Below are 26240 nucleotides of genomic sequence, written 5' to 3' on the forward strand. Positions count from 1 at the left end.
TGCACTGAGTCACTCGCTGTCCCAGCTTCCTGGAGGGCAGGCTGCTGCCAGCTCACAGCGGTGGGAACCCCACACCCAATGCCTGGTCTACAGGAGTGTCAGCCCCAGAGCTCCCCACACCGTCAGAGAGGACCAAGGCCTTTGTTGTGAAGGCCTCGCTGCTTGACTGTGTCCAACCCTGTGCCCTTCATTCCCTACAAAGATTAGCCTCTGGTTAACTTCCAACTCAGCGTCTGCTGCCCCGGAAGCCCAGCCTGCGAAACCCTGTGTATGATTTTTATCTAAGTTCCATCCTACTCTGTGATTCAGTTTCCTTGTCTATCAAGTGGGAGATCCACCTCACAGGATGGGTAAGAGTATTAAATAAGTTAGCCCATGTAAAGTGCTGAAAAGCGCCTGATAAATGCTCCATAAGTGCCAAGTTTTTAAATTTTTTTTTCCCAAGGCCAACTGGTTAGTGGCAAGACCCGCAGTAAAACTTGGTCATTCCCCTTAGCTGCTGGCTCCTGCCCTGAGCAGCAGCCGTTCCTGAGCAATCCAGAACCATGCACACAGTCAGGGTTCCAGGGAAGCTGAAGGCTGCAAGACCTGTGTGTAGAGAAAGCTGAATTATCCAGGGTTTTCAGAGCAGCCTGTGGCCATTGCTGAAGAAACACGCACAGGGCTGGCTTCTCGCCAGGTGGTTAGGATGCTGGTTGGGGTGCCTGTGTTCCTTATCGGAATACCTGGCTTCAATTCCTGGCTCAACTCCTAAGTCCAATTTCCTTTTTAATACAGACCTTGGGAGGCATTGGTGATGGCTTAAGTAGTTAGATCCCTGCTACCTAAATTGCATTCCCAGCCCTTGTGTATGAGCTCTCTCTCTCTGCTTCTTAAATAAATCAAGTACCTTTATGAAAAGCTCTTAGCATGTTCTTGAAACTCCAGCTCCCCCAGTGAAAGCCCTGTTATGACTTTTCCTTTTCAGGATCCCTCTGTGTGTTCCCTCCAGCCAGAACAGAATTCAAGTCCCTCCAGCCCAGCGTTCTAATCCAACTGAGCCATTTGCTGGTCCCTTGATGTGCTCCCGACTGAACAAGGCCGTGGATGAGCAGAATAGAGTGTAGACTTTGCACTGAGCCTCTCCTAGATGCGAATCCCATCTTGAGTGCCTTGCATAGTTCAGTTAAGTCCCCTGGTCTAGAGCTCTCTTGTCTATAAGTGCGGTGAATCAGCCCTCTCTCAGGGCTGTCTGAGGTCACAATCCCCTCCCTTCCAGCATCATGCCAGTGGTGGCCTGTGTGACTGTATCATGTAACAGGAGTGGTGGTACATCCCCAACAAGATTAGGTATGAGATACGGCAGCCTCCATCTCCCGTGGGTTCCCCTTTCTGGGGAAGTTAGGAGGTGGGCAGCCGTCTGGGGAGACCACGTGGTGAGGAACTAGCAGCCACATGTGCGAGCTTAGAAGTGGGCCTGTCGGCCCCACCAAGTCTTTGGAGACTGCAGCCCAGCAATAGTTTCACTGAGACCTCAAGAGAGACCCTCACCCAGACCTGCCCAGCCAAGGCCTGAATTCCTGATCCCAAGAGACAACATGAAATAATGTTTTCAATTTAATTTAATTTTAAAAATATTTATTTACTTATTTGAAAGGCAGAGCTACAGAGAGAGAGGGAGAGACAGAGAGAGAGAGGTCTTCCATCTGCTAGTTCACTCCCCAAATGGCCTCAATGGCCAGGGCTGGGCCAGGCTGGAGCCAGGAGCTTCATTCTGGTCTCCCAAGTGTGTGACATGAGGCCAAGCACTCAGGTCATCTTCTGCTGCTTTCCCAGGCACATTAGCAGGGAGCTGGATTGGAAGTGGGGGCTCAAACTGGCACCCATATAGGATGCCAGCATTGCAGGCAGTGGCTTAACCCCCTGTGCCACAATGCCAGCCCCAAAATGTGTGTGCATGTGTTTAAAAAGATTTCTTTACTTATTTGAAGGCAGAGTGACAGAAAGGGGGAGAGAGAGAGAGAGAGAGAGATCTTCTATCTGCTGGTTTACTGCTTGAATAACTGAAACACCCTGGGCTGGGCCAAGCTGAAACCAGGAAACTGAAACTCCACCCAGGTCTCCCACATGAGTGGCTGAGGCCAAGCACTTGGGCCATCTTTCACTGCCTTCCCAGGTGCCTTAGCAGGATGCTGGATCAGAAGTGGAGCATCTGGGACTTGAACCAGTGCTCATATGGGATGCCAGCTCTGTGGGCTTTGGCTTAACCTTTTACAACCCAGCACCAGTCCCTATAGTCACCCTTCCTTCCTTCCTTCCTTCCTTCCTCCCTCCCTCCCTCCCTCTCTCTCTCTTTCTTTCTTTCAGTTTTATTTATTTGAAAGTCAGAGTTACACACACAGAGAGAAGGAGAGGCAGAGAGAGAGAGAGTCTTCCATATGCTGGTTCACTCCCCAGTTGGCCGCAATGGCTGGAGCTGTGCCCATCAGAAGCCAGGAGCTTCCTCCTGGTCTTCCCACGAAGGTGCAGGGGCCCAAGGACTTGGGCCAACTTCTACTGCTTTCCCAGGCTATAGCAAAGAACTGGATTGGAAGTGCAGCAGCCAGGAGGACTTGAACCGGCACCCAAATGGGATGTCAATACTGCAGGTGGTGGCTTTACCTGCTGTGCTACAGTGCCGACCCCTCTAGTCACTTTCTACCTATCTGATTGAGGGGTATGTCCAGCCCCTCTTTCTCCTACTCCTAAAAATAGGACTGAATCTGACCCTTTGTGACACCCGCACCCCATTCACGTTTCCCAGCCCCCACGTGGCAGGTGCTCGAAGCAGATGGCCAAGGTAAAGGGAGAGGAGTGCAGAAGGAGGCAGGGGAGCACGAGGGCAGCTGCAGGGACCTGGGCCTGGCCGGGCAGGCAGAGTGGGGCCGGCCTCTGTGTCTTTGTGGAAGCCGACGAGGGGTGCAGCATCTCCCTGAGCCCTACCCTGGGACCCGGGGTCTCTCAGGCCCTGCCTGGAGGAGGGGGCTTCAGCAGCATCCCCGGGGCAGCTGCCGACAGACAGCCCTGCCAACAGGTGGCCTCCCCGGCCGCAGCGTCACCACCCAGCTGGACCTCAAGACCGCTGATTTCACTGTGGCTCCAAGTCCGGAAGTCCACATCAAGGGCCCCAGTCTGACCCATGACCCCTGGAAAGCCTCTGCCCCTCTGGGCCTCAGTTTCCCCTTCTCTGCAGGATTGCCCAAAGCCTTTCCAGCTCTGACAGTAGAAAGTGCCCATCTCCCGCCACTCCAGGGGTGAGGGACAGGGTGGGGAGGGGCGCCAGCCCACCTCCTCGTGGGAGCCCCTCCCTACAGGCAAGAGGGGATGTGCCTCGGTGACCACAGCTTTCTGGAAAATCCCCACAGTTCCTTCCCCGGGTCCCAGCTGGAGGCATTGCTCCCCTCTTGCCCGCAGCTCCTGGGGTCTATTTTGGGCCCTGGCAGGCTTGATGTGGCGGTGTGTGCGGGTGCTCCCTTTTAATCTGGAGTCTGCAGCCAGCTGAGGCTTGGGCCGGTAATTACGTGTGCAGAGCCGTTTATGGAAACAGCCCTTGAGCAAGGTCGGTAATGGGACCCAGCTGACGGCAGCCCGACGGCAGCCCCGAGCCTGTCCCCGCAGCTCTGTGGTCTCTGGGTGGCAGAAGTCCTTCAGGGCGCAGGGTCAGTGGACGTCAATTCTGTGGCTCCACCGTGGGCCTGCAGAGGCGGGGTGGAGGGGGCCGGGGCTGGGGAGGGGGATGCCCTGGGCCTGGTCAGCAGCAGGAGCAGCCAGATAGGCCCAGCCTGTCCACCTCTGGGCCCTGGGGAGCCTGCCCCCACCCTCAGGGGCTGGGCAGGACTCAGAGATGAGCTGAGGCCCCAACATCCACTCTGGTTTTTGAAATCTTGCCTTTTGGTCAGAAACAAGACAGATTTAGATCAGCTGGGTGAGTCTAAATTTTGCCCAGGACACAAAAATAGCTGATGGCTTTGTTGGTGTTGGCATCTGTGGACCCGGCCTGTGAGAAGCAGGTGCAAGGCCCCAGATGTGGACTGCACTGCGGCCAGGGAGGCCACCTCCTGCCCACAGTGGGTCTTTCCCGGAAGTGTGGGATCCGGAGGTGGTTTCATCCAAGGCTGGAGGAGGAGGTTGGGGGTTCTGTCGGCACACATTGGTGATTCATGATGTTTATTTCCCAGGGAGCCACATTAAGGCAGTTCAGAGAGTAAACCCATTTGCTGCTTCCCCAGACAGAAGCTGGCTCAGGGTTTGAGCATTTAGGGAAGCTTTTATAATCTTGTGGAAAATAAACATGAGAGGGGCCGATGGCATGAGTTTGGGCCATAATCCCAAAGACATAATCCTGAACCCCATCGTCTGGGATGTTGAAATTCCAAGAGATAAAATCCTTAAAGACTAAAATTTCAAAACAGATCAATAGTCTTAAAAAGATCATTCTAGGGGGTGCTGGCCCTGTGGCACAGTGGGTTAACGCCCTGGCCTGAAGCGCCGGCATCCCATATGAGCACTAGTTCTAGTCCCGGCTGCTCCTCTTCTGATCCAGCTCTCTGCTATGGCCTGAGATAGCAGTGGAAGGTGGCCCAAGTCCTTGGGCTTGTGCGCCCACGTGGGAGACCTGGAGGAGGCTCCTGGCTCCTGACTTCGGATCGGCGAGCTCTGGCCATTGTGGCCATCTGGGGAGTGAACTAATGGATGGAAGACTGCTCTCTCTATCTCTACCTCTCTATAACTCGTCTTTCAAATAAATAAAATAAATCTTTAAAAAAAATGTACTTTAAAAAAAGATAATTCTAGGAAAAAAGTTCTTTAGAAGACATTTATATTTTGCAAAAGGAATTTTTAAAAAGAAAAGGTTATTTATCTGAAAGTCAGATTAGGGCTGGTGCTCTGGCGTAGTGGGTTAAGCCTCCAGCTGCATCACCAGCATCCCATATGGGTGCTGGTTCAAGTCTCAGCTGCTCCATTTCTGATCCAACTCCCTGCTACTGTGCCTGAGGAAGCAGCAGAGGATGGCCCAAGTGCTTGGACCCCTGCACCTAAGTGGGAAACTCAAATGAATCTCCTGGCTCTTGGCTTCAGTTTGGCCCAGTCCTGCCTGTTGCAACCAGAGAGAGTGAACCAGTGGATGGAAGACTTCTCTCTTTCTGCCTCTGCCTCTCCTTCTCTGTAACTCTGCCTTTCAAATAAATAATAAATATTAAAAAAAAAAAAGAGTTACAGAGAGAAAAGAAGAGACAGAGGGAGAGAAAGAGATAGTTCGTCTACAGGTTCACCCCCCCAAGATGGCCACAATGACCAGGGCTGAGCCAGGCCAAAACCAGATTCCCGATTCCAGAAGCCTCATCCAGGTCTCCTGCATGAGTAGCAGGGGCCAAACACTTGGGGCATCCTCTGCTGTTTTTCCCAGACCATTAGCAGGGAGCTGGATAGGAAGAAAGCAGCTGGGACACAAACTGGAGCCCATCTGGGATGCCAGTGTCACAGGCAGCAGCTTTAGCTGCTACACAACAACTCAGGCCCCTAAAGGGGAGTTATTTTTTTTTTAGAAACATACAAAAACACATCACTTTACCCAATAAAACAAGCCATTTTACACAATAATAACATGTTTTTGCATGCATGAACAACAGTCATATTTTTATAAGTATATAGTTATAAACAGAAGATAATAGTGTATTGTTATAAGCAGGTGCATACACCGTGTTCATGAACAGGTTAAAAAGTGAAATGCATGCCACCGCTCTTGGTAACTGTGTGCGCCCAGCTTTGTCACTGACCACGTGCGATACTGTCAGACCTCAAGTCTTTTTAATGATCCGCAGGTCAGCAGATCACTGCCACATACGCAGTTGCCCAAAGAGCCGAGATCTTGAAAGACTGTGCCTTTCACAAATACAGACGTGCCAAAGGACATCCTTAATTTGCTGAGGGGGTTCCGGTGTTCCCACATGCACAGTGGCTTGCGCACAGCATCAGCCTTGCGATAATGCACTTCCAGACTCACACTTGCAACCAAGTCGCAAAATGAATTGGAACACTCCTGAAAGTCCTTACCCGTTGTATACCTCCAGTATCGGAAATGATGGCAAGATGAAATGCATAGGATAGAGAATTAGAAAAACATAATGCTGGCAATTTAAAATAATGGGGAGAAGAGCTAAAAAATGACCTCGAAAGAAAATTTACCCTGTGAAAAAGGGTGTTTCAGGAGTAAATTAAAGGCAATTACACAGCAAAGGCTATAGGAGCAGACCGGTCTCCACCATCATTAACCGAATCTTAGCGTCTTGCATCAAGATGCATAGTTGCTGGGATATTTTTGTTTAATTTTGTTTTTTCTTTTAGGATGTGGCTCTCCTCAGAACATATGTTCACATTCATTTTCTATAAGGCACTGCTCTTTTTGAAATTCTACTGTGATTAATATACAACATGAGCATTCCCTATTAAATTTTCCCATCTTCCATACTACTATCAGAAATCCATTCTACACTCATATACACACCACCAATTTAGTGGCAACACTACTGGTGATCCAACAGCAACACGTACCGTGCACATAATTCTTTGCTAACCAGTTAGTAACTTCACTGGCTTCCTTTTTTATTTTATTTTTTTTTGAAGATTTATTTATTTATTTGAAAGGCAGAGTTACAGAGAGGCAGAGGCAGAGAGATAGAGAGAGAGAGAGAGATCCTCTGCTGGTTCATTCCCCAGGTGGCTGAAATGGAAGGAGCTGAGCCGATCAGAAGCCAGGAGCCAGGTGCTTCTTCCTGGTCTCCCATGTGGGTGCAGGGGCCCAAGGACTTGGGCCATCTTCTACTGCTTTCCCAGGCCATAGCAGAGAGCTGGATCGGATATGAAGCACCTGGGACTCAAACCCGTGCCCATATGGGATGCCGGCACTGCAGTTGGTGGCTTCACCCACTACGTCACAAGGCCAGCCCCTCACTGGCTTTAATTCATTGAGGACTCCCAGCATTTCATCATCTGGAAAGAAAGGCAATGCAGACAAATGGCGCATATTTAAACTGACATCTTCATCATTCCCATATGATGCAGCAAATCCCTTCCCTAGAGTGTGGCTTTCTACCCTTCTAATGTGGCCTTTCAGCATGGGAATTGTGGCTTTGGGGATTTGGGATCTCAGGGTTTCAACATTTGGGATTTTAATTGTTTAGGAATGTGGTTTTGGGAAGTTTTGTCTTTGAATTTTCGTCTTTAGGGTTATGAGCAGCACTTCTGTGGATCCAAATAGAGCTTGGTTTCTTTCCTGCGCCCAGTGAATTGCCTTCTGCTACATCTTTTCACGTTTTTGCTAAGTGTGTCTTTGGAGTTGTATCAAAAGGTAGATTAGGGCTGGTGTTGTGGCCTAGCGTGTTAAGCTGCCACCTGCAATGCCGGAATCCCATACGGGTGCTGGTTCGAGCCCTCAGTCCCAGCTGCTCCACTTCTGATCCAGCTCCTCGCTAATGCGCCCGGGCCCCTGTGCCCACGTGGGAGACCAGGAGGAAGCTCCTGGCTCCTGGCTCCTGGCTTCAGCCTGGCCCAGTCCTAGCTGTTGTGGCCATTTGGAGAGTAAATCAGTGGTTGGAAGGTCTTGATCTCTCTGTCTCTCTTTCTCTCACTTTGTAAATGCCAACGTTCAAATAAACAAAATAAACCTTTAAAACAAACAAACAAAAAACGATGGGGTAAATTCACTTGTTATTTGGCTAGGTGTTGAGAGGTTCCTCCACATAGCGCTCCCGTCAGCAGCGTGTGAGCATGGCCGTGTCTAATCGTACCTGTTTCTTTCACAAAGTTGGCCGTTACGAGCAGCACATGTAACACACCCTTTCTCTGTTACTCCTCAACCCACAGTGCTCTGCATCGTCTTCACAGCACTAAGACAAATGATAGCCTGTGTTTTACTTGTGGATTCTGTTCTCTCTCCCCATTAGACTGTACCTTCCACCAGTGCAGAGATCTGATCTGTTTTATTCACTCCTGCATTCCCAGTGCCCAGAATAGGTCGAATAGAGGAGAGAGTGACTTCCAAAATAAAATAAACGAGAGTGACTTTCAGAAAAGAAAATTCAGTTTTGTTCTGACCGGAAAGTGAAACTTCAGGAAGCCCCAGGTGCTGTCGGACAATGCACCTCCTATTCTCCTCTTCCCTGGACTGGTTGAAAGCCCGCCATCTGCCCCAGCCCAGACACGCCCGCCTGTCCCCTGACCCGCCCAGCACAGCTGTGTGCCTGTCCATCCCTGGACCAGGTCCCCGCCGCGAGGACAGGAAGTGCTCCCCACATCCGCCCAGGGCCGCACAGCCTGGTGCTTTTAAAAAGCCTGCCTTGTGGTCCCTGAGCCCAGTAGCCAGAGAGAGAATTTTTAAAGAGACTCACAAACATATCATTAAAATCTCAGTGCTGGGTTTTGGGGAGGGCTGGGCGGCTCCCACCCCTGCTTTCCGGAAACACAGATTTTAGCATTTGAAAGTGACAGGCTGCTCAAGTGAGGTTGCCCTAAATATCCTGTCCCGGACTTTCGGGCAGCTGGGGAAGCGTGGGATGTGTCCCGCAACCACGGCCTCTGCCCAGAGTGCTGGACCGGCCCCACCCAGGCCCCCACTGCAGTCCACCTCCAGCTTGCCCTTGACCTCTGCTTGCACGGGGTCTTCCTATGAGCCACTCAGAGCCCCCTGCTCCCCTGCAGCCCCAGACCCCCAGGCTCCCCACTGGCCAGAGGCACAGGCTCCCTCCTGCCAGGGGAGTCTGACCCTTTCCCCACAGACCCAGACCCCTGCTGTACCCACACCTCAATCTGTGGGTCGCTGCAGCACCCCCACACTGTGCACAGAGCCCCTCTGCCGAGAGCCCCCTCCCTGACCTCCACCAGCCGCTGCATCGCCACCCCGTCCTTCAAGGCCCATTCAAAAGTCATCTGCACCCTGAAGCCGGCTGACATGCTGCCATGCTGCCAGCGGGGACCCTCGGACAGCCGGGCCCTCGATTGGTTCTTTCCAGAAGCTTGTCACCCCCTCCCTGTTCCCACCTGCCTTTCCCACACCTCCTCCTTCACCTCGCTCCCCAGAATGCACTTGGGCCTTTGTCCTCACGGTGCTCTTCCCTCCCAGCCCCAGGTCCTTCCACTCTTGGCCTTGGCTCTGCCGGCATGTCCTCTGCAGCGCCCTCTCTGGACACTGCGGCAAAGCCTCAGCCATCCCTCACAGCCGGCCCAGCCGTCAGCCAGAGATCTCCCCTCCTCCACCTCCCACGGAGGCCCACGGGGTGACCCGGAATGACCCCGTCCCCCTGAGATGCGGGCAGTGACTTCCCTGCCCACCGGGTGTCCTTGGGTGCTGTGGCCTTGGGTCTGGTGTCCACCTCCCCTTTAGCCTGGGAGGCCAGAGGAGGGCCTGTCCCCTGTCTCATCTGTGGGGCCCAGGGAGTGCAGGAGGCTGAGGGGGGACAGGAGACAAGACTGCTGTTTGGGGCTTAGGGCCCGCTGGTCACCTGCCAAGCTCCTCACTACACAACCTCGTGGAGCCCGGTCTACACCCCCAGAGCCAGCCAGGTGCTGGGAAGGAAGCCACCCCACCCAGGCTGCTCAGGCCCCGCCCCAGCACCCCCGCCCCGGTGACCGCCCACTCCCGCTTCATCTTTCAGTGGAGCGCGACCACGCCCTGGGCCGCCAGGAGCCCCACTGGAAGGAGTTTCTCTTCGACCTGACTCAGATCCCAGCGGGGGAGGCGGTGACAGCTGCCGAGTTCCGGATCTACAAGGAGCCCAGCACGCAGCTGGTCAACAGGACCCTGCACGTCAGCACGTTCCAGGTGGTCCAGGAGCACTCCAACAGGTGCCTCCCTCAGCCCGGCCCCGCCATGCCACACGGCCTCAGTGTCAACGTCGAGGCCTAGGAGCTGTGTCCAGTCCAATTGGGCAGGGCGGGGGCGGGGGGCGCATTTCCTGGAGGAGGAGGGGGGCTTCCCGAGAGAACAAGAAGCCTGAGACAGGGAGATGCTCAGCCCCAGGCCGCTCAGCCCCGTGGGAAGAGCCCCAGCCGCTGTCCTGGCTTCAGGCCCCCCTCCCGGCAGCCTGGCTGTGGGGCTGTGGGTGACTAAGCCCCTGAGCCCCAGTTTCCCCAGTGTACAGACACAGACCACCACGGAGGGTTGGTTCCATGAGACAAGGCACAGAAGGGCCCAGCCCAAGCCAGGCGGGGCAGGTGCTCGGGGAACGTCCCCCACGCGGGCACAAACGCACACGGCGGCTGGTGGCCCTCGGTTAATTGTTCTTTCGTGTCCACAGGGAGTCTGACTTGTTCTTTTTGGATCTTCAGACGCTCCAGGCTGGGGATGAGGGCTGGCTGGTGCTGGACGTCACGGCAGCCAGTGACCGCTGGCTGTTGAGCCGTCACAAGGACCTGGGACTCCGCCTCTATGTGGAGACGGAGGACGGTGAGGCTAGGGGCTGGGCTCCGGGCTCCGGGCTCCTCAGAGCTGTCCCAGCAGGGGCTTCTGGCACGCAGCGCCTTCTCAGCTGTGCCCTCAGGGATGCCAGTGAGGTCCACGGTGAGGTCCCAGCAGGAGGCCCTGGCGTGGGCTGGCCCCCCACTCCTGACCGGCAGGATCTGGGCCTGAAGGGTGGGGGGAGTGACTGGGCTGCAAGCAGTGAGCCGAGGTCCTGCCACGTCCTCAGCCTCAGTTTCCTCATCTACAGACCACGAGGTGCTCCCCACTCACCCACAGGAGCTCTGGGCTGAGCCTCCTTTGTTCCAGGTGGTGGGTAGGAGCCCCAGGAAGCACGAGGGGTGGCTGTGGGGGTGGGGTGGGTGGGGAGGGAGGGGAAGCAGATGGGAGTGGGAGGGCGGCAGGGGTCGCTGGGGCCAGGCAGACCAGGCCGGATGTTGGAGTCCGAGGGCGGTCTGTTGGATTCACAGCCGCAGAGGCTGGCAGGAGCGGCTCAGGTTCTGGAAGCCCTCTGAGATCTGCACTCTAAAGGAGTCGGCTTCCGTGGGGACCGACCGTGCGCGGTGACCTGCTCCCTGGAGGTACAGAGCAGGGGGGTGAGGAAGCTGACAAGCACCACCTCCGCCATCAGTGCGGTGGTGCCCTGCGCCCCTGACAGGAGGTGGTGAGAAGGGCACTTCCCCTGGGGGCTCCCTCCCCAAACCCCAGCCCCAGTCTAACATCAGAAAACCCCAGACCAACCCAAACCAGGGACATTCTGATAGCCAAAGTCTGCACCTTGTCAGCAGCGCCAATCAGAATGACAAGGACAAGGCTGGGGAATTCACAGGTGGTGAGGATGTGGCAGAGTGGGGGTGTCAGGGTCACTGTCCTGCCCGGCGAGGGTGGGCTGGGGCCATACAGGAGCCTGGGAGGGAGGCTGGCTGCTGGGGACATGATGAGTGGCAAGTCGGGGTAGATACGTACTAAGGCTGGTTGCATATCTGACAACAGCCTATCCCCAAAGTCAGCGCACTTCCTAGAGGAACTTGCGTGAAGGCTTGGTTAGCACAGGAGGGAACAGCAGGGCGCTCTGAACAGCTGAGCGTCGTCCCGCTGAGATCTGAGACAGAAGCACTGTGCTGAGACTCCAGTGTGTCTCTAAGCAGCCACTGCCCTGGATAAACTCAGTCCCTGGTCGTGCTGGCCGGGGAGGGCCAGGCTGCTTGGCCCCTTCTGTTGGCTTTCCCAAGGCCAGTTTCTGGAATCCACAAGCAAGCGTCCCAGGCTTGGAGTTAGCTTGTGCTCAGCAGAATGTGAGAAGGTGTCCTGGGCGGGTCCTGGAGCAGCGAGGGACGTCAGGGGAAACGTGCAGATCTAACCCACTGCGGTGTGTAGACTCACAACGACACTGGTTCCTTAGCTGTGACAAATGTGTCCCAGGAATGTGCGATGCTGACTTCTCCCCAGGGAAGCTGGGTCAGAGTGTGGGAACTCCCCGAGCCATCGGTGTGGTTTTCCTGAGAATCTGGACATTGTGACACTAAGATTTTCCTGAATAGACGTCGAAAATTAAAATAGCCCTGACTCAGTGGGGAGAGCAGACTGTGCTGGACAAGAGCGAGGTCAGGGAGAGGAGACCTGCAGAACGAGGGGACCCGGGCCCAAGAGAAGAAAGAGTTTCCGGAAGCAGGGAGCCGCCCCTGTGTCCGGCTGGGAGCGCTAAAGACGTGGGCAGAGCAGCGGCCAGAGCTGGTCACACGGAGGTTGCTGCCCAAGAGCGCAGCGGAGTGTGGGGACAGAGCCTGAGTGTGGAGCTGGAGGGAGACAGGGAGACAGGCGGAGGGGACTGGGGAGCGGCAGCAGGGAGTGGGGTGTGGCTGGAGAGAGCTGGGGACCCGGGGGCCTTCTCAGCTTGGGAGACACCTGTGCCCTGCCATGCCCCCATGTGAGGCGCTCCGCTGGGGAAGACGCTGGGAAACCCGGCCAGGCTGAGGATGGATGCAGAGGGCAGGGCGGGCCAGACCCTTCAGCAGCAGGGGCCCCTCCCGAGGCTGTTGGGGACCCGGTGCCCAGGCACGATGGGGGTGAAACTGCAGCTTCTCCTGGGTGGGGGGCAGCCACTCCCTCCCCCGGCTGCCAATGGGACTCAACAAGTGCAGGGGCCAGGCACACAGGGGGCATGAGGAGGGCCGGCTGTCCCCTTCTCCGTGTCATCACCATCGTGGCCGGGCAGGGCCGGGTCCTTACATCCTTGGTGACTCTGAGCAAGCTCTGGAGGGGGAGGCGGTTCTGTCCCAGGCTCCACTGGGGCAGGCGGGGCCAGAGGGATTCCTGTTGGAGCCCCATCCCCACCCCACCCCGGTAGCCTGGCCTCAGCTCTGCCCTGCCGGGACCTGTGCGCGGAGCAGGGTGGTCGCAGTGCAGCTCTGTCCTGGCAGCTCCAGTGCAGTGCAGGCGATGCCCACTGGGTCCGGCAGGACAGAGCGGGCTGGTCGCAGCTCCAGCCCAAGCAGCTCCCTTCCCGCCAGGGTCAAGGGCTGTTGGGGTCCGGTGCGCACGCCCGGTGGGGAGCGGGACCCCGGGCGGCCGTGCCCTCCTTGCTGTGTGACGCGGCGGCTGGGCTCGCCCGCGGGGCGCACACGGCCCGTCCCTGGCTTCGAGTAGGGCGGACCATGGCGCGGCTGTGGCTTCTGGCGTCGGCGCTCGGGCGCTGCGTCCCCGCCGGCCGCTCGGGGCCCGCGGCGGGCCGGGGCTGCGTCCGCCGCTTTGCCGCCAGCCCCCGGCCCCGCGCCCGCTTCTACACGGACCCCGTGGAGATGGTGAAGGACATCTCCGATGGGGCGACCGTCATGGTCGGGGGCTTCGGGCTCTGCGGGATCCCCGAGAACCTGATCGCGGCGCTGCTGCGGACGCGCGTGAGGGACCTGCGGGTGATCAGCAGCAACATGGGCGTGGACGACTTCGGCCTGGGCCTCCTCCTGGCCACCAAGCAGATCCGCCGCATCGTGTGCTCGTACCTGGGCGAGAACGCGCTGTGCGAGCGCCAGTACCTGGCCGGCGAGCTGGAGCTGGAGCTGACGCCGCAGGGCACCCTGGCCGAGCGCATCCGCGCGGGCGGCGCCGGGGTGCCGGCTTTTTACACGCCCACGGCCTACGGGACGCTGGTGCAGGAAGGGGGCGCCCCCATCCGCTACTACCCGGACGGCCACTTGGCCATCCGCAGCCAGCCCCGGGAGGTGAGGGAGTTCGAGGGCCGCCACTACCTGCTGGAGCGCGCGCTCAGGGCCGACTTCGCGCTCGTCAAGGGCTGGAAGGCCGACCGCGCGGGCAACGTGGTCTTCAGGGGCAGCGCCAGGAACTTCAACGCGCCCATGTGCAAAGCCGCCGACGTGGCGGCCGTGGAGGTGGAAGAGATCGTGGACGTGGGCGCTTTCCGTCCGGAAGACATCCACGTGCCCAACATCTACGTGGACCGCGTGATCAAGGGCCGCGCGTTCGAGAAGCGGATCGAGCGCCTGACCGTGCGGCCCGAGGGCGCCGCGGGCGCCGACGCGAGGACACGCATCGTCAAGCGCGCAGCCCTGGAGTTCGAGGACGGCATGTACGCCAACCTGGGCATAGGCATCCCTCTGCTGGCCAGCAACTTCATCCGCCCGGGCGTCACGGTCCACCTGCACAGCGAGAACGGCATCCTGGGCCTGGGCCCCTTCCCGACCAGAGGGGAGGCGGATGCCGACGTCATCAACGCGGGCAAGCAGACGGTCACCGTGCTGCCCGGCGGCTCTTTCTTCTCCAGCGACGACTCCTTCGCCATGATCCGCGGGGGACACATCCAGCTGACCATGCTGGGGGCCATGCAGGTCTCCAAATACGGGGACCTGGCCAACTGGATGATCCCCGGCAAGAAGGTGAAAGGGATGGGCGGGGCCATGGATTTGGTGTCCAGTGACAAGACCAAAGTGGTGGTCACCATGGAGCACTGCACCAAGGACAAGAGCCCCAAGATCCTGGACAAGTGCAGCATGCCGCTGACCGGGAAGCAGTGCGTGGACCGCATCATCACCGAGAAGGGCCGTGTTCGACGTGCACAAGAAGAGGGGGCTGACGCTCATCGAGCTCTGGGAGGGCCTGACCGTGACCGACGTCCAGAACAGCACGGGCTGCGCCTTTGCCGTGTCGCCCAACCTCAGGCCCATGCAGCAGGTGGCCCCCTGACGGGCCCTAGCTGGAGGGTGGGTCCCGGGGAGCCTCCTGGGTGTGCAGGAGAGGGCACTGGGGGCCGCACACACGGGTCGCCTGCGCTGTGACCACGGCCGCAGCATCTCAGGGGCTCCACCGCCCGACAGACCCTCTTGCATCCAGAGGACCCTGGCTAGAATTAAAGACAAAGGGGAAACCCGCGCGCCCTCCCGAGTGGTCTGGGTGAGGGCACAGCTCTGAGCTCTGCGTTGCGACAGGCAGTCGGCCCGCGCCTGCCTTCGGCGGTTGTGCGGGCAATCAGCGGCGGGGGAGCGCTCCCGCGGCGGATTCCGGTCAGGGCCTCCGCACCCAGAGAGCCCAGGAACGGAGGGGGCGCGGGGAGGCAGAGCGGCCCCGCCCTGCGTGTACCAGAGGTGCCGTCATCGAGGCCACGGCCAGGACCCGGTCCCTGAGCTGGGGAGGGTGGGGACGCGGTCCCCCAGAGACGGCTCCTGTCGCCCTCTCACTTTTTTCCAGGGACTTCCAGGAAGGGATCTGGAAGGGGACCGAGTGTTGGCGCTGACTCCACCCCCGGGGGGCTCCTCCAGGAGTCAGCAGTCCCAGCCCAGGCTGCAGCTCTGGGAGGCAGGTTCTAGAGACAGAGGGGTTCTCTCACCAAGCCCGGTGGTCCCACCTCTCCAGAACAGACCCGGGCCGGTCTCCCTGCTTCAGAAGCCGACCCGGCCTCTGAAACGCTCCTCACACGCAGCAGGGCCCGGGAGGGCTTTCTGACCACTGAGCTGCGTGGGAGTGTGGGGTGCTGCTGTGTGAATGCGTCCGTTGGGTGTGAATGAGTGTGTATAGGAGCGCATGTGAGCTGTCTGTGTGGGGTGTGAAGTGTGTATGTGTGGGATGCATGTGTGTCAGTGGGAGGTGTGTGTGTGAGTTGAAGTGTTGAAAGTGTCTGGCAGTAGTATGCCCCTGGTGAGAGCGGCTCCCGGGTTGGTGGGTGCTGTGGGTGGGGCTAGCTGGCGGGAGACTCCAGGGAGGGAGGGACTTTCTGAGAGGTCCCTTTGGAGCCTCCCCCAAGGCCTGGGCAGATCCTGGGAGGAGGGCGGGGAGGGGAGACAGCACTCAGTGAGGGCACCGTTTGGCCGGCGGGGCAGTGGGCCGGGACTGTGGCCAGGAGGGGTGGGACGTCACGGAGTGGACGGCCCCTCCCCAAGCTCCTGGGCAGGGTATGTGACCACCCTGGGCTGCCGAAGCTTCTGTCATTGGTGGGGGAAGGCCCTGGGGGAGTAGGAGGAAGGCCCTGGCGGGTCGCTCCTGCATAGCTGACAGTGGCTGAAGAGGGGCCCCAGGCACAGCCCACCTGGCCCTTGGGGCAGCCGCTCCTGGCAGCGGCAGCTCTCTGTCAGGTTCACCTGGCTCTCAGCTTCCGGTGGGCCCTCCCCCCTCACCGCCTGCAGGCCAGGCTGGCTCCCGGAACTCCTCGAGAGTTTGTCGCCAGGTGGGTTTCCCGTGGCCTCCGCTCTGCGTCCACGAGGCCCTCAGATGGACATGCACAAGACCAAGGCAAAGAGCAGGCTGGCCTGGAGGACCGAGGGCCTCCTTGGCCCAGAACAGCCGGGGCTCCCCAGCTCTCCCCAAGACAGTGCAGTGTCACACACAGACCTGGGACTGTCTCTGGGCCAAGGGCATCCCCAGGTTCAGCCGGTCTGAGGGCTCTGCTCAGGCCGGCACTGGTGACTGCTGACCGCTCAGCTCCGGGCTACTCCACTCTCTCCCCGTGGGGACCTCCCGTGGCTTTCCCTCTGCTCCGGGCCCCGCCCTCACAGCTCTGCTGCTTCCCCAGCCCTGACCTGCCAGCACCCACTCTCCCAGTGGCTTCTCTGTGGCCCTCCCTCCACGTCAGCTCCTGCAGCACAGCACACAACGTCCCGTCTGGACAGGAGCCTCACATGGGTCAGCATGTGTGCTTGGGGCAGGTGACATCATGGGTCAAAGGCTGGCCTCTGGCTGTTCCGTCATCCAGTGGTCAGTGGACTTAGTCTGAGTCATGCCACTTAAGGGCTGACCTCGGTGTATAAGGGAGACCAAAGTTAGCCTTGCCAATGGAATGAGCGAAGCTGCACGTGTCGTGTTTACATGTGCACACATATACTTGTACGCATGTGTGTGTATCATGCTTGTAACTGGTGTGAAGTAGGCGCCCATGTGAACTGAACAGCTGGCGCTCTTTTTTTTTCTTTTTTCTTTTTGAAAGGCAGAGTGGAGAGTGGACAGTGAGAGAGAGAGAGACAGAGAGAAAGGTCTTCTTTTTACCGTTGGTTCACCCTCCAAAGGCCGCCACAGCTGGCGCATTGCGCTGATCCGAAGGCAGGAGCCAGGTGCTTTTCCTGGCCTCCCATGCGGGTGCAGGGCCCAAGCACTTGGGCCATCCTCCACTGCACTCCCTGGCCACAGCAGAGAGCTGGCCTGGAAGAGGGACAACTGGGACAGAATCCGGCGCCCCGACCGGGACTAGAACCCGGTGTGCCGGTGCCGCAAGGCGGAGAATTAGCCTAGTGAGCCACGGCGCCAGCTAGCTGCCGCTCTCTTTCAAGAGCTGAGGAAATGAGCCCGTGGTCACGCTTCCGTCATGTGGCAGAGGAAGCTTTGGCAGAGGCACAGTGCAGGAGGTCTGTCGTGCTGAGTGTCTGAGCATGCGCAGCACGTGAGGCTGTGCCTGCTCGCAGGGACTCGGACACCAGGGATGCTGTTTTGGAGACTCAACGGCCAGGACAATGCTACTGGGAAAAAGCTGAAAAAGGGGGCAGTGCTGTGGCACAGCGTGTTAAGCAGCCATCCACAGTGCCAGCTTCCCATATGGGCACCGGTTCGAGTCTCAGCTGCTCCACTTCCTTTCCAGCTCCCTGCTAATGCACCTGGGAAAGCAGCAGAGGATGGCCCGAGTGCTTGGGACCCTGTACCCACATGGGACATCCAGAAGCTACTTCTGGCTCCTGGCTTTGGCCTGGCCGCCATTGCGGCCATCTGGGGAGTAAACCAAAAGATGGAAGATTCTCTCTCTCTCTCCCTCCCTCTCTCCCTCTCTCTCTCTCACCCCTCTCTATAATTCTAACTTTAGAATAAATAAATCATATATAGATAATATCTTCTGTTTTCTTTAAAAAAAAAAAAAGAGCTGGGAAAAAAATAAAAGACCCAGCTTTTTTGAGCGCTGAACTCTGCCCAGAGTTTAGATGGACACAGTGAGAATAGCCCAGAAAGATGGCGAAGACTGAGCCTGGCCGGGGGCGGTGGGGGGGGGGGGGGTCCGCCAGCGCGTGTTGTCTTTCCTGTGCTGACAATGCTGTTGGTTCAGTAAAGACGCCAAGGGGCTGTTACCACCAGCAGGTGCTGAGCATGGCTCTGTCGGTGGCCTCCTGGCATCCCTGACTTAATTGCAGGGTTTGTGAGTTGCCTCCTGGGCTCTGACTGGCTGTGGGGGAAACCGCGCTTTTATGGGCGTCCCTCTTCCTAGGGCTGAGGTCTGAGAATCGGCCTCTCTTGCAGCCTTTTTTTTTTTTTTTTTTTAAGATTTATTTATTTGAAAGGCAGAGTTAGAGGCAGAGAGCGAGAATCTTCCATCTGGGGGTTCACTAATGGCTAGAACTGTGCCGATCCGAAGCCAGGACCCAGGAGCTTCTTCCAGGTCTCCCACGTGGGTGCAGTGGCCCAAGGACTTGGGCCATCTTCCACTGCTTTCCCAGGCCATAGCAGAGAGCTGGACAGGAAGTGGAGCAGTCAGGACTCAAACTGGCACCCACATGGATGCTGGCACTGCAGGCTGCGTTTTACGCACTAGGCCACAGCACTGGCTCCTTCATTCTCTTTCTGACTGTCAGCTGGGCCCAGTGACCGTGAGCTCGGGCCGTGGGGTGAGACCTCCGCGCTGGACCCTGCTCTGGGGCTGTGTTCCCGCGGCCCCACCTCCGGGGCCCACGTCTCATCGGTGGGCCCGGGAGAGGTCACTGCCCGGCTCAGGGCCGGCTGGGCAGAGCAGGCCTCGCTGAGCCCTGGTAGATGCTGCTGTGAGCCTGAGCTGCGCCGGGCGGGGCACTGCAGAGGAGCTGGTGTGGGCGGAAGGCGGACCCCGCCCTGGCGCCCCGCGATGTCGGCGGAGCCTGGTTCTGAGGGCCGCTGCCCTGGCCTCTGTCCTGGCCGAGTGACCCCCTGTGGAGCTGAAGCGCAGGGCTGTGCAAAGACGGAGTGAGGGCGGCAGAGGGGAGCACGGTGAGCCTGAGGACCCGTCGCCGACGTCAGGGGCGCGACCACCGAGCCAGGTCCCTGGGGGGCTCACGGGGCCCCTCCCCCGCGCTGCCTCAGGCGCCGCCTGCTGGGAGCTGCGCTAGCTCGGGACTCCGGGCTGCAGATGAGGACACTGAGGCCCAGGGGGTGCCCTCCGGGCCTCGGCCTCCAGCTGCATCCACGCGGGGCCAGCGCCCGCGAGTGACCCTCTTCCTCTCTCCGTCTCAGGGCTCAGCGTGGATCCCGGCCGGGCCGGGCTGTTGGGGCAGCGGGCACCGCGCTCCCGCCGGCCATTCATGGTCACTTTCTTCAGGGCCAGCCCGAGCCCTGGACGCGCCCCTCGGGCCCTGAGGCCGCTGAAGAGGAGGCAGCCGAAGAGAACCAACGAGCTGCCGCAGCCCAACAAGCTGCCGGGGATCTTTGGTGAGGGGCGGGGCCTGGGCCTGGGGCGGGAGGCCGGGTGGCTGCAGACCCCTGCCCCCTCTCCGTGGTTCAAGCCTCAGTCCCTCTCCCGTCTCCTTTCCTGACTGTCCCGTGCCAGATGCCCACTGATGCAGGGTCTGAGCTCTGTCTCGGCTGTCCCTGCCTCCCGATGTCCCCTCCCTGCCACCCCTGGCCCCACAGGCCTTTCCCAGGAGCCTCTGTCAGAGTCAACTGCCCCTTCCCTGGGCAGCCACAGCCCCTTGAGGACCCTCGGTTCTATCCCAGGGCCCTGTGGGACCCACAGTTGTTCCTGGCAGCGGAGGCCCTAGGGGTCAGGGTCAGACCTGAGCGCACCCCTCGGCCGCCACCGGGAGTCAGCCCCATGCCTGCCCTTGACTTGGGCCCCTTGCACCTGTGCAGTGGGTGGAGAAGAGGAGCCTGGGGTGGCCCGGGGTCTTGCTGGGCTGTCGTGGAGCATCAGAGGCCCCCAGGTGGCCAGGCAGGGAGGCGGGGCTGAGGTGGGCTCACTCTGTAGCAGTCCGGAGCCACTGAAGGCTCTTGAGCTGGGCCAGAGCAGGACCGGGGTTCCAGGCGTGGCTTTACGAGAGCCGACGGTTTAGTGCCTTGTCATTTGTTTATGGGTCAGCTGTGCCCATGGCACCCCCAGAACCCCTGAAATGACCTTGACCGTCTGTCCCCGCAGATGCTGTCCACGGCTCCAACGGCCGGCAGGTGTGCCGTCGGCACGAGCTCTACGTCAGCTTCCGGGACCTCGGCTGGCTGGTAATCTGCGACTCTGTCAGTGACGTCCCCACCTGCGGGTCCCGTGGCTCTCCAGGGAGGGAGTAAAACTGGGGGACTTGGATATCCTTGTGGTTTTTTTTTTTCTGGGTTTATAAGTTTTCCAAAGTGACATTGTGGTACTTTATGGTGGACTTTTTAAACTGCAACAGTAAAGATGATCTGAGCCTCAGCCAGCCAAGCTGTCAGGGGCCGAGGCCGGGCAGCAGCACCTTGCGTACCCCCCGGACTGCAGCTCCAGCCGGCCTGGCGGGGGCAGGCCGGGGAGGTGGAGGCAGAGCGAGGGTGCAGAGTGACGGGGACAGAGCTGGCGCCCAGCCCTGCCTGCCCTGGGTCTCTGGGAGGGCGAACGGGGTGGCGGGGCCCTGAGGCTCAGGGAGGGAGAGGGCAGCCCTGTCTGTGCCAGGGCCGGGCTGGGCTCACCTCCTCCTTCCCCCCAGGACTGGGTCATCGCCCCCCAAGGCTACTCGGCCTATTACTGTGAGGGCGAGTGCTCCTTCCCGCTGGACTCGTGCATGAACGCCACCAACCACGCCATCCTGCAGTCCTTGGTCAGTACCGCGGTGTCCCGCTGGGAGGGCAGAAGGGGCCTCATCCGGCTGGGAGGGCCATGAGTGCTGCTCCGGGCTCAGCAGCTTCTCTGTGCGGAGTTAGCAGGGTGGTTCAGCCCCGCACCTCTGGGGAAACTGCTCCTCACACGGCCGCTCTTACTCACGGAGACTCGCATGCACTGAGCATGTGCACACCACGGCCCCCCATCAAACAGCCGGGCGTGTGCACACATGTGGGACACCCATGTGCCTGTGTATGGCCACCAGGCTGACAGGGCGCAGCTCCTGAGGGCAGAGGCAGACTACACACACCACAGACTGTGTGCCCGTGTAGGCTGGCCCCTGCGTGACGTCTGTGTACACATGCGCTGTGCACTCTGGCGTCTGACCTCCCCTGACATGCACGTGGGGTATGCGATGTGCATGTGCACCCCTACTCTCTTCCTGCTGCGCGTCTGGGATTTGGCTCCCAACCCTGGGGCTTTTCCCTGGCGCTTTCCCAGCTGCTGTTTTCCCCAGGTCATACCTCATAAGGCCTTGGTGTCTGTGCAACTGAAAAAATAATTTTTTTTTAATTTATTCAAGACAGAGTTACAGAGAGAGGGAGATAGAGAGGTCTTCCATCTGCTGGTTCACTCCCCAAATGGCCTCAATGGCCAGGGCTGGGCCAGGCCAAAGCCAGGAGCCAGGAACTCCATCCAGGTCTCCCATGTGGGTGCAGGGGCCCCAGCACTTGGGCCATCTTCTGCTGCTTTCCCAGGTGCATTAGCAGGGAACTGGATTGGAAGAATGACTGGAACTGAAACCAGTGGTCATATGGGATGCTGGTATTACAGGCAGTGGCTTAACCCACTGTGCCACAAGCACTCCTGAAAAAACAAATTTAAGTATTTGGAGAGAGAGAGAGAGAGAGAGAGATTCCCCACTTACTGTTTCATTCCCCCAAGCACCTGCAGGATCCAGGGCTGGGCCAGGCTGAAGCCAGGAGGTGGGTCTCCCGCCTGGGTGGCAGGAACCCCATCACTTGAGCCATCACTGCTGTTAGCAGAGAGGTGGGGTCAGGAGGTAGAGCGGGGAAGGGAATGCAGGTACTCAGATGTGGCATGTGGCATCTCAGCTGCTGGGCTAAATGCCTGTCCCCAGTGTCTGGGCAGCTTCGAGTGGTGGGGGTTCTGGCAGGAGCACTGCTGCCCGCTGCTACTGCTTGCTAAGTGTTCTGCGTGCTTGCCAGTGGTGGGGGGATCTCACGGAACCCAGCTGTGGCGGTCCCCAGGCCCACGAGTCTCTAGCAGAAGTACTCAGAGGGATGCGGCTGAGTGAGAGGCCTGAATAACGAAAGTGCTTGGGAGCCCATGGGGACGCTCCTTTCTCAAGGGTCAAAGGGTGCTTGCTGGATGCCCAGGAGTCACCTTCCTTGGAGAAAAACCAAGAGTTGATAATGGGACATGTGGGGTGGCCCGGCCCAGCCCAGCCCACCCTTTATGCTGTGGCTCTCATGGTCCCGGGTGAGGGAGGCTCATGGGGTGAGCCCACCTGATCTCCCAGGCCTCTGTCCCCACCACAAGCCTCAACCCAGGCCTGCTGTGGCTCCACAAAGGAATGCTCACAACCTGCCAGATAGCAAACCAGATGGTCACTGCCCTCTAGGGCCCTAGGTGCACAGTGTGCTGGTGACCGGCACAGCAGGGCTGTCCCCATGGGGCTGGAGGTAAGAGAATGCACGAGCCAAGGGCTGGGCCTGTGGGTTCTGGACAGCTGTGCTGAGTGCTTGGGCAGTGCCCTGAGTGGGCAGGGGCAGCTCTGCATGGTGGTACCTGCCTTGGGTGCAGGAGGAGAGAGAGCCCGAGCAGATGAGCGCCCCCAAGACGGGCCAGGGTGGGGAGCAGGTGGGAGCTGGGGGCCGGACTGGGCAGGTCCTTGGAGGAGACCGCTGGGCTCATGTCCCTGCCTGCACCCCCTCTGGTCAGGTGCACCTGATGAAGCCAGACGCGGTCCCCAAGGCGTGCTGCGCGCCCACCAAGCTGAGCGCCACCTCCGTGCTCTACTACGACAGCAGCAACAACGTGATCCTGCGCAAGCACCGCAACATGGTGGTCAAGGCCTGCGGCTGCCACTGAGCCCGGCTGCCACCGGCTGCGGCCAGCCCTCCCCATCTGGGTCAGGCCCCCTGGGAGACTTCTGGCCTCTCTCCAGAATATGCCTTCAAGCCCAGCCAGACCTCAGGCAGGGTTGGCAGGGAGGGTCCTCAAGCCTCCTGCTGATGCCCCTCCCTCCTTCCTGCCAAGCCTTGGTCCACTCAGCCCCCCTGCGCCCCTTCTCCTGCCCGAGGTTGGTAAGACTGTGCTGCCTCCAGCCCCGGTGGTCTGGGTCATCCAGCAGCGTCCTACACCAGGCCCCTGCCCCCCAGAGACAGGAGTTGGTTCATTCTTTGGGGCTGGCACAGGAACCCTGCCTGGGGACCTGGCCACGGGCAGCAGTTGCCCAGACTGTGGGCAGACACAGATGACTTGAGAAGCACCTGGAGCACAGGACTGGCCCCCTCGGCCCTTCATTAGCCACGTGGGGCTTGGGTACTCATAGACAAGGTCTGGGTCGTCCCAGGGTTGCTCTCCCCCCCAGCTGAGAAGAGTGAAGCAGCAGAAACCTGGCCACAGTGTGGTATCTTCATGGATCTGAATCCAAAGCACTGACCACAGATGAACAGGTGGGGCCAACTCAGGAAAAACTGAACGAACATGGGTTAGCCCGAGAGCCGAGAGTCCTGTCTCCCCGGGCTTCCTGCCTGTGCCGCTGCTGCCACCTGGGGACGACGTTGCTACTTTGCTTTGGAGAAACAGAAGCATCTTGGAGGTTTCCAACTGATCCGTGTCTCTGCCAACACACAGGTCCGTGGGAGCTCAGCTCCATTCTTTCTGCTGAGCAAACGCGGTGGCATCGGGTGGCCTGCGATGACATTGCACTGCACGGTGCCTGCATCTCGTTTCCCTCCTGCAGGCAGATAGCAATCATTGGTCCTGGTATTTTTTTCTTCCAAATCTGGGCTGCATTTGTGAATGGTCAGCAGAGGACTTCAGGCAGCCGCTGTCAACCGATCAGCATGGGAAGTGAAAACTGCGCCATCCTCTGCCACTTTGTGAAGCGTCTGCAACTCTGGCAGGCTGTGGGCAGGCCTCGGGGCTTGTTAGCACCTGTATGTGCCCACAAGTTGCCAAAAACAGGCTGGTCACCCAAGGTTGTGTCACTCTGGGTGCAGAAGAGCCCTGTCTGGTTTCTCAGACCTGAGTCAAAGAGAAGGCCCCTGTCCCCGGGAGTGACAGGCGGCAATTAGGCTGAGTTGGGTGGGGACCCTCGTCTCAGCCTGCACCGTTCCGGAAACCGCTGTTCTCCCCGGAGCAGCGCTGGGAGTCCCAGTGTTTATTTGATTTCTACTTGCTAAGCCTGTAATTTACCTGCTGGGACAGACAGAGTCCAGCTGTCTGAACCCTGTCATTAAAAGCGGATCCTGGGTCCACCCCGACCACAGGCACGCCCAGCAGAGGTGGCACCGCCGTGCTCCCAAGGATGCATCTCGGGCTCACCCTCCACACCCCTGAGGATGGGCTGAGCAGGGGTGGGGGCTGGGGCTGTGCTGTGAGACAGCTGCCCTGCACCTGCCCCTGGGAGGGCCTCTGTGTGCATGCCCATGCCTGGAGCTGGTCAGTTCCCTAACAAAGTAGGGCACCAATTCTGGCATGGAGGGAAGATGTGACTCGTAGGGAACATCCTTACCTGGGCCTCTGTTTTCCATCTGTAATCCAAGGGAATCACAGTTTGATGCAGCCTCACGGCCCTGAGTATGGAGCCCAGGTGGCTGTGATGAATGGAAGCCATCACAGAACACAGGAGCTGTTTGCAGTCAGAGTTCATCTGACAAACCTCTCTTCTCAACAGATACAGCACTGCCTTTTAGACAGCTGCAAGTTTTAAAAGAACCAATTATTTTGACAATGACATTTTCACTTCTCCTGGTTATCTTCAGTGCCCAGCCATGGTTACGGGGTGCACCAGGAACATCTGTCAGATTACCCAAAGGTTTGTAGGCCTGGAGTCCACTTACCCATCCATCAAGCTGTGCCTAACAGGAACCAATCAGTTACAGGCTTCCTTTTTCATGTAGAACTACTGAAAAGCAGTAAGGCCTCACCTGCCTGCTAGGCTGTCAGACTTCAAGCAATTTCTGCCATCCAGATGGTCACCAAATGAAATCAAACAGAAAAAGCCCTAGAGCCATGCCTGGATACAAAAGCCATGATTTCCTCCCATGAGTTATCTATTATGCAGCATGGCAGGTGCAGCGGGCGGCCAGGCTGGCAGCATGGACACCGGTGTTTCCCTTTTGCTTGCTCAGGGCTGTGCCAGACTAGAAAGAAGGTTCAGTCAGAGCGGTCAGATCTGATCCACTGACACTGATGAGAAATCGGTGAGGACACTGACAGAAACAGGCTCAGAAGTGCCCACAGTGGGAGGCCTTGCACTGCCATACTGGCCTGGAAGCCATGTCATCAGGTTATCTTTTTTTTTTTTTTTTTTTTTTGACAGGCAGAGTGGACAGTGAGAGAGAGAAAGGTCTTCCTTTTTCCATTGGTTCACCCCACAATGGCCGCTGCGGCCGGTGCACCGCGCTTATCCAAAGCCAGGAGCCAGGTGCCTCTCCTGGTCTCCCATGCGGGTGCAGGGCCCAAGCACTTGGGCCATCCTCCACTGCACTCCCGGGCCATAGCAGAGAGCTGGCCTGGAAGAGGGGCAACCGGGACAGAATCCGGCGCCCCAACCGGGACTAGAACCTGGGGTGCCAGTGCCACAGGCAGAGGATTAGCCTAGTGAGCTGCGGCGCCAGCCAGGTTATCTGTCTTCTAAGACAGGGAAGTAAGACGTTCTAGAAAAATTCCTAAGAAACAAGAAAAGAGGCGGCATAGCCAGAGTCCAGATTTTAAAAAGATTTAACTCCAAGAATGGTTTTGCCTTTTTCTCTGTAGAGCAGGGTACTTGTTCTCTCCTCTCTGCGCTATGTTAAAGATTGGTTGCACACAAACATTTGGGATGTGGGATGTACAAAGGCTTAACAAGTGGTATCTGTTAGTGATCTCACAAATGAATTCGCTCCCTTGGAGCGTCCATTGAAACAAGTGTTCTGCAAATGGTGCTGTATTTCAGAGTTGTGGTAAGGAAAAAAAAAGACTCAATACCTGGTGGTATTCCTGGGAGAGCAGGACTCAGATTCTCAACACCTTTAGAGGCCTGGTCAGCGTCTGGTGAGGCCGGCAGTGGCCCAGATGAAACCCCTCCTGTGTCTGAGACACCAGGACCCCACATCCCACATCCCACTCCACTGGGGGCCTCCCCGGCAGTCTGAATGGGGGCATCTACTACTTACGGGGCATTCTACTACTTAGGAGAAAGCCTTACACTAGCACTTGATCCACTTTCTAAAACGTTTTCCATTTTTTCCTCCAAGCTGCATTAATTAAAAAAATAAAACATAATTCAAATCACCACAGCTT

The 26240-nt window shown here is 58.4% G+C and overlaps 2 protein-coding genes across 2 annotated transcripts in view; both read left to right on the forward strand.

Annotated features, from left to right (window-relative positions):
• Nucleotides 1–25221, forward strand: part of BMP8B (bone morphogenetic protein 8b) — a 27135-nt gene extending 1914 nt beyond the window's left edge. Inside the window, exons 2-7 of the mRNA XM_070076801.1 lie at nucleotides 9669–9858; nucleotides 10311–10459; nucleotides 19154–19348; nucleotides 20052–20131; nucleotides 20590–20700; nucleotides 22668–25221. Coding sequence (XP_069932902.1) covers nucleotides 9669–9858; nucleotides 10311–10459; nucleotides 19154–19348; nucleotides 20052–20131; nucleotides 20590–20700; nucleotides 22668–22817 — 875 coding nt within the window. The 3' untranslated portion in view covers nucleotides 22818–25221. The remainder of the gene's footprint in view (nucleotides 1–9668; nucleotides 9859–10310; nucleotides 10460–19153; nucleotides 19349–20051; nucleotides 20132–20589; nucleotides 20701–22667) is intronic.
• OXCT2 (3-oxoacid CoA-transferase 2) lies at nucleotides 12975–14864 on the forward strand. The gene is given in 2 exon segments (XM_002715729.5): nucleotides 12975–14523; nucleotides 14525–14864. Coding segments are annotated over 2 exon segments (1542 nt in total). The 5' UTR covers nucleotides 12975–13125; the 3' UTR covers nucleotides 14669–14864.
• Nucleotides 25222–26240: the final 1019 nt, after the last annotated feature.

The sequence above is a fragment of the Oryctolagus cuniculus genome, chromosome 7 (genome assembly GCF_964237555.1).
Source record: "Oryctolagus cuniculus chromosome 7, mOryCun1.1, whole genome shotgun sequence".
In the NCBI taxonomy this organism is placed as follows: Eukaryota; Metazoa; Chordata; class Mammalia; order Lagomorpha; family Leporidae; genus Oryctolagus; species Oryctolagus cuniculus.